At 35.5% G+C, this 12515-nt stretch overlaps 1 protein-coding gene and 1 long non-coding RNA gene across 2 annotated transcripts in view; both read left to right on the top strand.

Moving 5' to 3' along the window:
• Positions 1–2115, top strand: LOC125244251. The gene is made up of 4 exons (XR_007179269.1): positions 1–386; positions 907–965; positions 1093–1188; positions 1300–2115. It is a non-coding gene; the product is annotated as an uncharacterized LOC125244251 (long non-coding RNA).
• Positions 2116–6867: 4752 nt separating this feature from the next.
• Positions 6868–12515, top strand: part of LOC125243593 (CUB domain-containing protein 1-like) — a 69242-nt gene continuing 63594 nt past the window's right edge. Inside the window, exon 1 of the mRNA XM_048153364.1 lies at positions 6868–7289. Within this exon, the coding sequence (XP_048009321.1) occupies positions 7217–7289 (73 nt within the window). The 5' untranslated portion in view covers positions 6868–7216. The remainder of the gene's footprint in view (positions 7290–12515) is intronic.

A 12515-nucleotide genomic window follows, 5' to 3' on the forward strand; every position in this document is an offset into this window, starting at 1 on the left:
CGTCCGAAACCGCCTACTTCTCTACTATTTAGTAGGGGAAAAGCAGTAGGCGAGCGAATAAGTATGTCTGAAGCAAAAAGAGTAGGCGAAAATTACCTGCGTGACGTACTAATTCTCGCGAGATTCGGACGTGCGCCTACTTAAAGTGCGTCCGAAACCGCCTACTTACCTACTATATAATAGGGGAAAGCAGTAGGCGAGCAATTAAGTATGTCAGAAACCTCAGTAATCATAAAATAGTAGTCGAGGAGTTCCCGGATGGCCTACTGCTTCCGCCCAGATTCTGAAGTATTCCTTGCTGGATACTTTTCTATTCCAGCAGGCCACGGGAGAGGATACGTCATAATCGAACACGGAGGAGAAAAGCGGCGCGGATGCTGTCAAATGTGAGTATTGAAAACCAAAAACACATTTGCTGAACTACTGTAGAGTAAACTGCTGAATGTGTAAAGACGCTAGACACTATTGTTGTGATTTTGCAGTAAAAACACGATTTATTATGTATAGATAACGGGATAAACACACCTTAATTCTCCAAAGTGGATTTACATATTCTAAACCATATACATCTTAAAGATGCTTACTAAATGTTTATTTAACATCTGACACGAACATCTTCTTCAAATATTATGACTTATGAGTGATGGATTATGTATTATGAGTGATGTGTGTGTGCTATTATTCACTGTTGTCAACACTGTTTACATTACATGAATGAAAATAATGTAAATAAACAAATCTACAGTAACTACACATAAGTTTAATCTATTTTATTTGTCCATTGGTACTGTTAATAAATTAAGGAACATTTGTATTGGATAAGAAGTGAGTTAACACATCAACATGTGAATGTAGATTTGAGCACATAAATCTCAGAGGAAACTTGAATCTTGTCTGATGTTACAGGGACAGATGATCACACGTGTGTTTATCCGGTAGAGGAATGATGCCATCAAAGGCTTTGAGTGAGGATACTACAGAAATGAATACAAATCTATTTAAATCTAAAGTCTAGTTTATTTTAATTATTGGAATTTAAACAGACGTATTACAGCACTTTTCTGATTCTTGATGTCTGTGCATTTGCTGCAGAGCTTTGGTGGAGCAGGACCTGCAAGAAAAGCTGACGACAGGATTTGTTAGAAATAAAGAGGAAAGCCTGAAACAAAATAAAAATATATATATAAAGTAAGTAACAAAATATAAAGTAAGATCATTTTGTTATTTCTAATACAGAAATCAAATGACACTGTGCTGTTAAAATGACTGCTTTTGTATTATATTTGTGCATTATTGTAGGATGTGAATGTCCTCAGACTGGTGAGAGCACTGAGGATGGAGAGCCACAGCAGATCCTGGGAATGGTTCAGTGTCATGGACGAGATCCTCCATCACTCCTCCTTCCAAGTGACTCAATCAAGGACACACTGGAGGAGACGCTGCAGAGATCGAACCAGCAACCTTCTGCTGACCAGCTCAGTGGTTTAGACCACCACACCACAAAACTAATGAAGCCATGACAAGAATTAGCAATTGAAAAATATGAAATGAAATATGCAAGAAACAGAATGCTGACATGAATTAATTGTAAAATGTTTTAATCTGCTGATGGAGAGCACATGAATGTTTGCAGCAGCAGATTGTCCCGCACATCTTCTCCCACTCCTGCTCCAAGGTTGAGGGGTTCAGGGGTCCATCATCATCATCATCATCATCATCATCATCTTCAGCAGTGAGGAACATGATGATGAAGGTGTTCATCAGCTGCTTGATCAGAATAAAGCTGCAGAATTGGCACAGCTGTGTTGAGATGACAGCAGGACTGTAAATACCTGATTGTTAAATTGTTACATTTGAATAAAGCTTTGTTTTGTGTGTTGTTGACTTGTATATGCATTTATTTGTCATTATTACTTTTATTAATTCTTTACTTATTAATTATGCTATTATCAGTAAATGTATATATTTTAATAAGCAATGAATTAATGCATGAATTGACTGTAAATGGAGATGTATTCACATCAGCTGTATTTGTCTAGTGTGTGTTCATGCACAGCTGTCACAACTAAACATTACATTTTGCTTGTTTTATTAAAGAAGTAAAATGAAAAGTAATATAATTAAGTTTTGGTCAGCATTTATCATCATTATTGTGTGTAAGTGTTGGGGTGTGTTAGAAAAGCAGTTCATTCTGGTGTAATCTTAATTTTAAGTACTTTTTACTACTTTGAGTATAAAATCAGTCTTCTCCAAAGACGAGATCTTCGAGCAGCTGCCTGATGTCTTTGGCTTCAGACATCGCTAACACTGAGGAAAACCGCACTAGGTTGGGTTCAGTTACTGGTGCTGTGAGGTGTTGGTGCACCTGTTGCTCATATCTTTATTTTTATTGCAGGATCTACAATTTACATACAAGATCATGGAAAATACCATAGTGTATCTTTAACAATGAACAATAATAATGACAAAAACAAAACAAATATGGGTTTGTATACATCATAGTTTGCGATTATATACACAGACATAAAGCATGATGACAAGATTAAATATTTTGAATACATCATAATGCATAAAAGTTATTTTTAATTTATATGCCTGAGGGATTAAACTAAGCTAATTCAACAAGAAAAAGTGGAAAACAAATGAGATTTATGCCACCTTTGCTTGTGGATGGACATTTTTGCATATAAAATAAAGAAATTAACAATATATTCACGCGAATTTGGGTTTTTGTAACAAAAAATAAATCACATTAGTCACTCATATCTTTTCAGTTGTTGCGCTTGCGATAACGTCGTAGGTCACATGATAACGTCAACATGGCGGATTATTCTCGGATCTCATTCATACTCAACGAGATTTGGCTGTTAAGTACCTACTCTTTTAGCGCTCGTTAAGTAAGTACTTATTGAAATTAAGTACCTACTCATTGAGTAGGCGGTTTCGGACGCAGCCACCGTGTATACTCCATAGCAACGAGGTCAACCCCGCCCTTACTCTTAGCTTAAGACTTCAGTTGATTCCTTAGTAAAAGTTTGTCTCAGCAGCTTTGTGAATAGGTTTTAAGAGAAAACTCTTAGCTAAGAACTTTTACTGATATTTAGGAGAACTCTTAGTGGTAAGATAAAATGTTTTGTGAATACGGCCCCTGAGCTAACAAAATAAATAAGATCAATTTTGATTTCATGTGTACTTTAACTTCCTTTCTGAAACTGGTATATGATAAATTTTATGCAACACCTACTAAGTCTAGTAATTTACATATTCATATAGCTGACCCTTTTATCCAAAGTGAGGAAAAAACGAAATCATTCATTATAAGGAGAAAATAATATGACAAGCTGATACAAAGTTTCAACAGTTTTTAGAAACACAGTGTGAGCAGAAGTGTTTAAGTAACACTGTTTGTTATAGAAATGATACTGACCATGCTGAAAAGAATCAATCATAATAGTCATGACAAATAGGAGAGAAAAATAAGGCAATGTTATCTATGCCAGTCTCTTGCACATTGAAACAAACATTTCCTTCCATTACGGTTGAACTCGCACTAAAGCAAAGACTATAGATATGGAAAGCTGGTTCACTCATGTGATTTATGAATGGAGGAATAGAGGGTATGCACGTGACATCACCAGCGGCTGTTATATGGCTGTGGTTATGCCCACTGAGTGGCAAAAGGAAAGCTTTGGTTTTCAGCATGAATGCCACGAAAAACGCACAAAAACACATCCAAATCGGAAAAGTGTTTTGCGACTGACTGTACAAATAGATTTGACACAATCTGCTGTATATTTGACAACCAAAAGCTACAGAAAAAAAAGAAGCAAATAGATCAGTGCAATTCACAGAAACAAGAAACATGGATTTGCAGTTATCATTTTGTGTCAAAATGTTGGATTTTGGGGTAAAATCATACCCTGTTTATTGTATTGTTATATATTGTGTCAACAACTCATCAATTAAATATTTACCATCCTATATTCTGCATAATTGGGTGTTTTTAAATAAACACTGACAAAAACTGTTTTAGGGCTGGACAATATGACGACATATAATTGATTGATATAAATGATCACTCCGATTTAGACCTACCTATATTGTAGTTATATATGCATTCACATTAAATTTTGCTTGATGTATTTTCCCCAGTGTCAAAATCAGGCACATATAAATGTCTAGAAAAACAATTCCTTGTCAATATCCATGGATTAGGTTTCTTTGACATGTTATAAGGAACACTTTCAAGTCCATCCTTTAGTGCAATTGTTTATTTTACTCAGCTTTTCGCAGTTTCCCCTATTAAATCCAGTCATGCAGCAGGTTCTTTTACCAATAAATCCAACTGAGGGAGCGTGTTCAGGTGTTGTGCTGAATTTCAACCCCCACCCCTAATCCTAACCCCTACCCCTAAACCTAACAATGCTAGGGGGGTAATAATCTGGCACGGGGTCGAAATTCGGCACAACACCAGCCCCTATCCGCTTGTTAAGTCATGACGTAAAGGATTAGTTCACTTTCAAATTAAAATTTCCTGATAATTTACTCACCCCCATGTCATCCAAGATGTTCATGTCTTTCTTTTGTCAGTCAAAAAGAAATTAATGTTTTTGATGAAAACATTCCAGGATTATTCTCCTTATAGTGGCCAAAATTACAGTTTCATTGCAGCCTTAAAGCGTTCTACACGATCCCAGACGAGGAATAAGGGTCTTATCTAGAGAAACCATCACTCATTTTCTAAAAAGTTTTTTTTTTTTAAATTTTATACATTTTAACTATAAATGCTCATCTTGTTTTTTGTTCTAGCCCCAGCTCGTTTCACTTGAGAATGCCATCTCGATGGCCGTTTATGAGCGCTATTTATTCATATTAAACATTTAACATTTTAAAGTTAAACATTTAAAATACTTACAGTCTACACAACAGTCTCCGTGCTCACAGCGTCACAGACATTAATATATTAACAATTTATAAAAGATGAATCACTGTCTGGCCATCTGGGATTTTGGTATGGAGATAAAGGTTATGATTATAATTTTTTGATAGTATTACACCATATCATGTGCATAGGCCTATATTAGCACAATTTGTTGTTTTCTTGTGGTATGAGATAGAGCGTTTGGACCCAGAAGCACTGCCACGTGATGTCAGACTTAACAACTGAATACCCTCTTTCCCTACATTACTAATATAGTCCACTTGAAGGAGTGAATTAAATGAGTGAGTGAATTTAGACAATGAGTGTACCGTAAGGGCTGCCGATTTCGTATAGTTTGTGCTGCTGTTTGTTTAAAAATCTTTTGAAAAGTAGCTAACTGACAGCTCCAGTAGTAATGAATATTTATGTTGAACTCTGCCATGGAAACTAGCATGTACAAACCTTAATTAAATGATTTAATGATCAATTCAAAAGGAATTTATACCTGTATGACATTATGCTGGACTAGCCCAGTTTGGAAAATGAATGCATGATTGATTCAGATGCAGGCACCATCTCCTGGCGAGACGCGGGAATTCATTCAGCGCACGACTCTGACATTATGGGTATGCATTATGGGTATTCTCTAGCTGTTGAGCACATAGATATACATAATAAAGGCTAGATGTCTTACGACGGAGTCTCTAACGTAATCACCGGCGGCCATCTTGTCATAGGCAAGCTTTTTGGTGGGCTCCGTGGTACCTGATGTAAGGAGAAGAAGTTAAAATAAACATGTAATAATTCAAATTATTTTATTATAATAGTAATATTCATATTATAAAAGTGTATCTCATGTTGCCATTCAGTACACTGAGTTTTAGTAGCCTATATATTGATTTAACAAATACCTTGTGCGTGAGTATATTCATTGCACCTCTGTTCTGTTGAATGTTATTTTCATATGGAAGGCCATGTTTATAATTATTCATAAGTATGCAGTGTCATAAATACATCTCTGATGATTATAACAAACCAAACAGTTTGAAAATCGGTAGAAAATTGAGCAAGTTATGGCTATTTAAAAGTACATGCACCATTAAAACACAATGTTACAAGTGAGCGAGCTGACTGTGACAAGATGGCCGCCAGGTGCGGATGTCGACCTTCATTGGCCAGCAGCGCGGACGAGACATCTAGCCTTTATTATGTATCTATGGTTGAGCGTGCATCGGTTGTACACTCGTTATTGTGGTGCATTTTAGGATTGAATGAGTGCACCCAACATCGTCCACTATGGTTTCGGACACCACTACAAATGGCTGTCCCCTCAAATAGTGCCCTATTTAAGGGTATAGGGGGCGATTTCAGACACAGTCAGTGACATTAGCTGCGTCTCATTTCGGAGGCTGCGTCCTCCGGAGATCGCATTTGATGGCTGCAAATGTCATCATGTCGTATTTAAGAAAAGTAACCATGATAAAATTGACTGTTATTCCTCGTGAGGTGTAAAATACTGTAATTTCTTTCTTTCTTTGCAATCTAACAGCTATTTTTCTTAAATGAGAAGGCCTCAATGACGTATGCAGCCTTCAGATGCGACCTCCGGAGGACGCAGCCTTTGAAATGCGACAGCCAATTGTCCAGCTTTTATATTTACAACGAAGTAAGCTAATTGCCTGCACAAAATATGGTAGCATTATAATATAACATTATAATATGTAGTGATAAAGTTTAGTGACTTCATAAATTAACTTAAAACATAAAATAGCAAAGCACACCTGATGTACATTCTTTGTTCTTCATTTTCTATAAGTAAAAGTGCTGTATTTTTGAGTAATTAATTAAGAGAAGGCACACCACCATCTTTCTCCGACGAAAGTGACTTGAACGCACCTGCCGTCGTAAACACGACTTCCACCTCGTAAAATACGAACTTCTCAGGAGGACTTGAATGAACTATGCGACTACTAGCGCTTCAAGCCCCGCCCACTAGATCCAGCGAGGTGGGACTAGAGCTCTAGCTCCTCCCATTTGGCTCTGCAGCGAGCACCCTCTCCCTACCTCTGGTTGTAAACGGCAACCGACGTCCGGTTTTAGTGGCAGATATGTTACTGTACTGCAGGGATTCATATGGATGACTAACCTGGAAGTCTGTCGCAAACCAGGATGCCGCTTTTCTTTCTTTTTTTTTTTTTTTTTTTTTCCCTGAGGAACAGTGAAAATAATGTCTGCAGTCAGTGGCGCACTCTTACATTTCTAGTCCACTAGGAATTTATTGGATATTAAAAAGTCATGGGAATCTGGAGGTTCACGTGCTTTTCGCTTCTTTTGGGGTTTTTCCAGTCATCATTCTCGGAGATCACAGGTAACAACACCACCCAAACCCGCACTCTCTAGCATTCAACACTTACCTACACAGGTATCCATTTTGATGCCCATAGAGTCGGTGATAATGTTCTTCTTCACACTTGTTCATATCTCTAATATTTTATAAACTCACCCTGACTACAGGTTTACACCGTTTTAAAGAGTCTGATGATCGCATTTAAGTGGGTCTAGTTTTTTACAGTGTGGTTTGGTCAGGGTTTTTTCCTTTTTTTCCCTTTCTTTCTTTAAAAAAAAAAAAAAAAGAAAAAAAATATTTTTTACTTAAGAAATGAATAAAATGTGTTTTTCACTACTCCCATAGTGTATGATTGTATAATTGCAGAAAAAAAAAAAAAAAAAAAAAAACAGTTATTTGGTTTAAAAATCGTATGAGTTGGCAAGGTGGGCCATTTACCCTACAGCCACATGGGACAAAAGTCACACAAGCACTCATATAAATACTGTTTGTACTAAAAAGTTTGCATTATTTTCTGTTTGTTCAATAAATATACTATCATTAAAATATGTTAATTATAGAAATATAATTTAAAAATACAGAAATAAAATTATTTTTAAAAGAAAAAAATCTGAAAGCATTGAAGGAGATCCTGTAATAATTTAAAGCAGAACTAAGCAAGATTCGCGAAGCTCCCCCTACAGTTTCCTTCAGTGAATGACACTGTCATAAATACTCCAAGCGCAGCTCTGGACTACAACGACTACAACACTCGCCAGTGCAGTAGTTTTGCAAATACAGTACAAGAAAGAGGAGGTGGGTAATTTGCAAATACAGTACACTCGATGGAGGTGGGTAATTTTCGAAATTGTCTTATAAAGACATAATATATACATTGGCTGTTTCTCAATTCCAAGAACGCAGAGAACGGACTTGCGTTCTCGTGGAGTCCGGTCTTGCCAGGCGACCTTGAAAGAACGAACTCAGAAGGACGCGAGGACAGAGAACGCATCATTTGAGAATTGAGATGTGCTGCGATCTTGTTGCTCAACTGACCGTTACAGCATATTATAAGTGGCTAATGCACAATAAATACAACATAACATCACAAACAGTTGTCATAACCTAAAATTCTTTCATATTATTATAGACATTGTTTTCATATAATTTTATATCTTTTTATTTCACTGCGTGTATTTATGAAAATGAGTAGCCTTTGGCTGTTATGCTTTGTCAATGTTAAGATTATTTTTTATATGCCAATAAAAATACTGCAGGCTTTCTTCAGGTTATCATTTTATTAAAATTAAGCAAAAAAAACGGTTTACTTTCACGAGCCGTCACGTATTTGCGAGCTTGTAGCTGGAATCTCACGAGAACTTTAAAGCTTACAGGCTTCCGTACGTCGACCGCCGCAGCGTCTTCTGGGATTTTTAACGGTTCGATTCCCTCAAGTTTGCATTCGATGCATCCTCAATATCAAGAACACATCCGGGTACTTTCATGCGTCCTCCGTTCTTGCGTTCTTGAGCATTGGAACGAACTTGTTGATGATGACGTAGAGCAAGAACACAAGGACGCAAGATCGCTGAAGAACGCATATTGAGAAACAGCCATTGTTTTTGAATTACCGTAAAGCATTTTGTCACTCTCGCGTGAACGTGAACATGAGGCGAGATTGTTTCGGGTCGGTGCAGCTCAAGTTGCAAGTGCTGTATTCTGGCGTAGACGTGCCAGAAGGGGTTAGTGCTCGCCTCAAACACACCACTACAAGTCAATTAACCATCGTAAGGACTTAGAAAACTATTTATGAAGGTAAAAAAAGTTACTTAGTTCTGCTTTAATATAGATTTAGGCTACAGTAGTTAGGCCTACAACAAATGATATTTAATTCTATAATATGATTAATATAATTTTTTTTAAATATGTTTTGATTATAAAAATGGTGATCTCTAAGATGGATACACAACTTAGGCCTACTATAATCACCATCTGAATCTAAGTATGTCACATCAACAAATGGAAAAGTCTGCCAGCTGTTTATTATGTTAATTATTTTGCCTTTCGCCCCAACAGCAGGGGCGCTTTTTACCCCAAATACGATACTTTTGTACACATTCTTCCATTATTGAAAAACTGTTATGTAAGTTCGTTTGAGATCTGCCAAACACCTCGCCTTGAATTCACACGAAATAATGCGACTACAGTCATCCTCTCACCACATTTGTGGCATATATGTAGCCTACAACTATTGGATGCACCGTGCACTCTATTCAAGTTGACGTAAGAAAGGATGCACTGTGCGTAACGTTACCAGGCTCAAGTGGAAATACAACTGGAACTGTTCCTTACCATTCCGTTCGCCTCGACGGTGGAAAGCGGATTTTGTGAGTAGGCCTAGTGTATGGGGTTAGATTTCCGCCTAAAGTATTGCGGTCACGGATCAAAAAAAAAAAAAAAAAAAAGCATGAATCAAATATTTAAAAACACATGTAAAAGTATAATGCACAAACTGAAACAAATAATGCAAAATGATCAGAATAGCAAAGAATGTGTTCACGGATCAAAATAACCCTAGTGAAAAAAAAGTATACTAAGTATACTTGCAGCAAGACTAATTATTAGTATATTTCAAGTGTGTTAATGATTAGTTCATTTAAAGTGTGCTATTTTGAAACAACTAATTTTGTACTAAGTATATTTAAGTTGAAATTAAGTAGTATTAAAATACAACTTTAAGTATATTTAGTATACTTATGTGTGCTAAATTGGAACAACTTCAAGTATACTTAGTACACTTTAAGTATATGTCTGTGTAGGGACTAATTACATGCTTGATTAGTGATATTAAAGTGTACTTAAGTTGGGTTATAAGTATACTTTATTTGTGTTAAAAGTATATTTTTTTTGTTATAATATACGTTGTATTATAAGTATACTTTATTTCTGTTATAAGTATACTTTTATTTGTGTTATAAGTACACTTTATTTGTGATTTAAGTACATTACAAAATAATTACGAGTGTCTTCAGAAAACACAAGCAATATACACTGAATATATTATTTTACAGGTAATAGTATATACTATGCTTAGTACCTTTGGCTTATTCCAAATATTAAACATTACACACTTTGCAGTCAATAACAATACACTTTGTTATTACTTATACTTTGTATAATATAGTCAACATTTGAAGCGGATCAAAACCTTTAATCAAAGTTGTCCTAACTTTTTTGATCCACTTCAAATGTTGACTACTGTACTTTGAATTACATAATCACACAATACAGTTGTGCTACTATTTAAATACAGTTTAACACATTTTCCCAAAGTTGAATGCATTTGTTTTCAAGGCCATTAAAATAAATAAAATGTAACAACATCACTAATGAAGAGACATATTTCATTGACAAATCCAATAGTTTTTATTTAAACTTAGATTCAGCAAAACTTACCATGTTTTTATTGGACCATGGTGACCCTCTATACACAAATACAAATTACACATTATATTCCATTTTCTGATGAGCTTCTCATTGTGTCTGATGGCACAATGATGACCGCAGAGACTCGTGAAGAACAGCATCTGTTGACAGAATATACCAAAGATATAAGACAGCATGTTCAACTCTTTATTCACGTTTACAATAGTCTGTCTGAATCCTACATTGAATCAATACTATTTTTGAACAGTAAATGAGGATTAGCAGCAGGGAACTGTATCAGTTTGGCATGTCGATATTTTCGGTACATAGTCAAGCATAAAACACTTTATGAATTAATATCGTACAGAATACGGGCCGATTTGACCAATCATATGAATGTTTTGGAGCTGCATACAAACATGTGCCATAAAACACCACACACAAACTCAAAAAGGAGATATCAAGCCGAAATATCGCTCTCCGTTTGTTAAAGAAAATAAAATAAAGTTTGTTAACTGGTAGACTACAACTCACCTCCCAATAGCAGCACTTTTCTCCGGTTCTTTCAGGATCGCGTAGGCCATTAGATTAGCCGGTTGTCGTCGCCATCACGGTCAGTCTGCGATGTCACTTGATTGAACTGGTCAGAATCCCCGAGATTGAGCGATGTATTGCGCTTTCAGTGTTTTATTAAATAAATTATACATTGCGACATTATACTTCACCTGAGTGACTGAGCGAGAGGATTCAGACGACGACCGTGACGTCAGCAACTCTGATTGGCTGAAGGCAGTGAGCAACAAAATCTGATTGGTCACAGACCAAGTTGAAGAGACATTTGAATTCCGATAAGTTTAACCACTCGACATATTTTTTCGCATGTAATGTTACTTGTTCTGCTGTGTGTTGTTTAATATAGATTTGTGTGTACGATTGTAAAATGATTCTGCCAGTGTAAACTTAATAATCATTTACACATATTTGGAAATTGTATAGACTACACTGCATATACTAAATGGTCTTGTAATGCATTCATACTGAAATAAATAGCACAAGTAATATAATGAATTCCAAGGATGAAGAAGTAAACTTAAAAAATATACTCAAATTTAACATTAGATACACTACAACTTCAGGATATTAAATAATGTATTTTTTAAATATACTTTCAGTGCATTGTTACAATGATCATTTTCAGCACACAGTTAAAATATACCTCAAATATATTTTTATAAAGTGCAAATAAATACACTTAAAAAATAAACTGAACTCACACTTCAAGTATATTTTTCTAAAATATATTTTTTTAGAAAATATACTAAAGTACAATTATTTTAAAGTGTGTTAAAAGTTGCATTGTGAAAATATGATACTAATATACTTTTTATATATTTAATGATAGTACATTTTTTTGTTAGTATATTTGCAGTGTACTATAGAAAAAGGGAATATATTTAAAATACAATAAAGTATACTTTTTTTTCACTAGGGAAACTTTAAACACATTAAACATTATATTGAACTTGTGTTTGTGTTCTTAAAAGTTTTTTTTTTTTTTTTTGTACTTTGTGCTCTTACATTTTCTGCACATATTTTACTTTTTTGTATGCTTGTGCTGTTTGTTCTACATTCTGCTCTTGCTTTTTCAAATGTTGCCGTTCGAGTTTCATGTAAATTAGGGCGGGCTTAAGCGTCACCATTGGTCCTCTAGTTCTCGATTGACAGCTCCTAGCCAATCAATCGAAGAGAGGGAAATGACATCACTTCAGTGCGACTAATGGCTACTGATGCTCACTCATGCAGCCAAAGAATATACACTAACAAGAAGCGACACTCAATAGA

Source organism: Megalobrama amblycephala, linkage group LG13, assembly GCF_018812025.1.
Source record: "Megalobrama amblycephala isolate DHTTF-2021 linkage group LG13, ASM1881202v1, whole genome shotgun sequence".
Taxonomy (NCBI): domain Eukaryota; kingdom Metazoa; phylum Chordata; class Actinopteri; order Cypriniformes; family Xenocyprididae; genus Megalobrama; species Megalobrama amblycephala.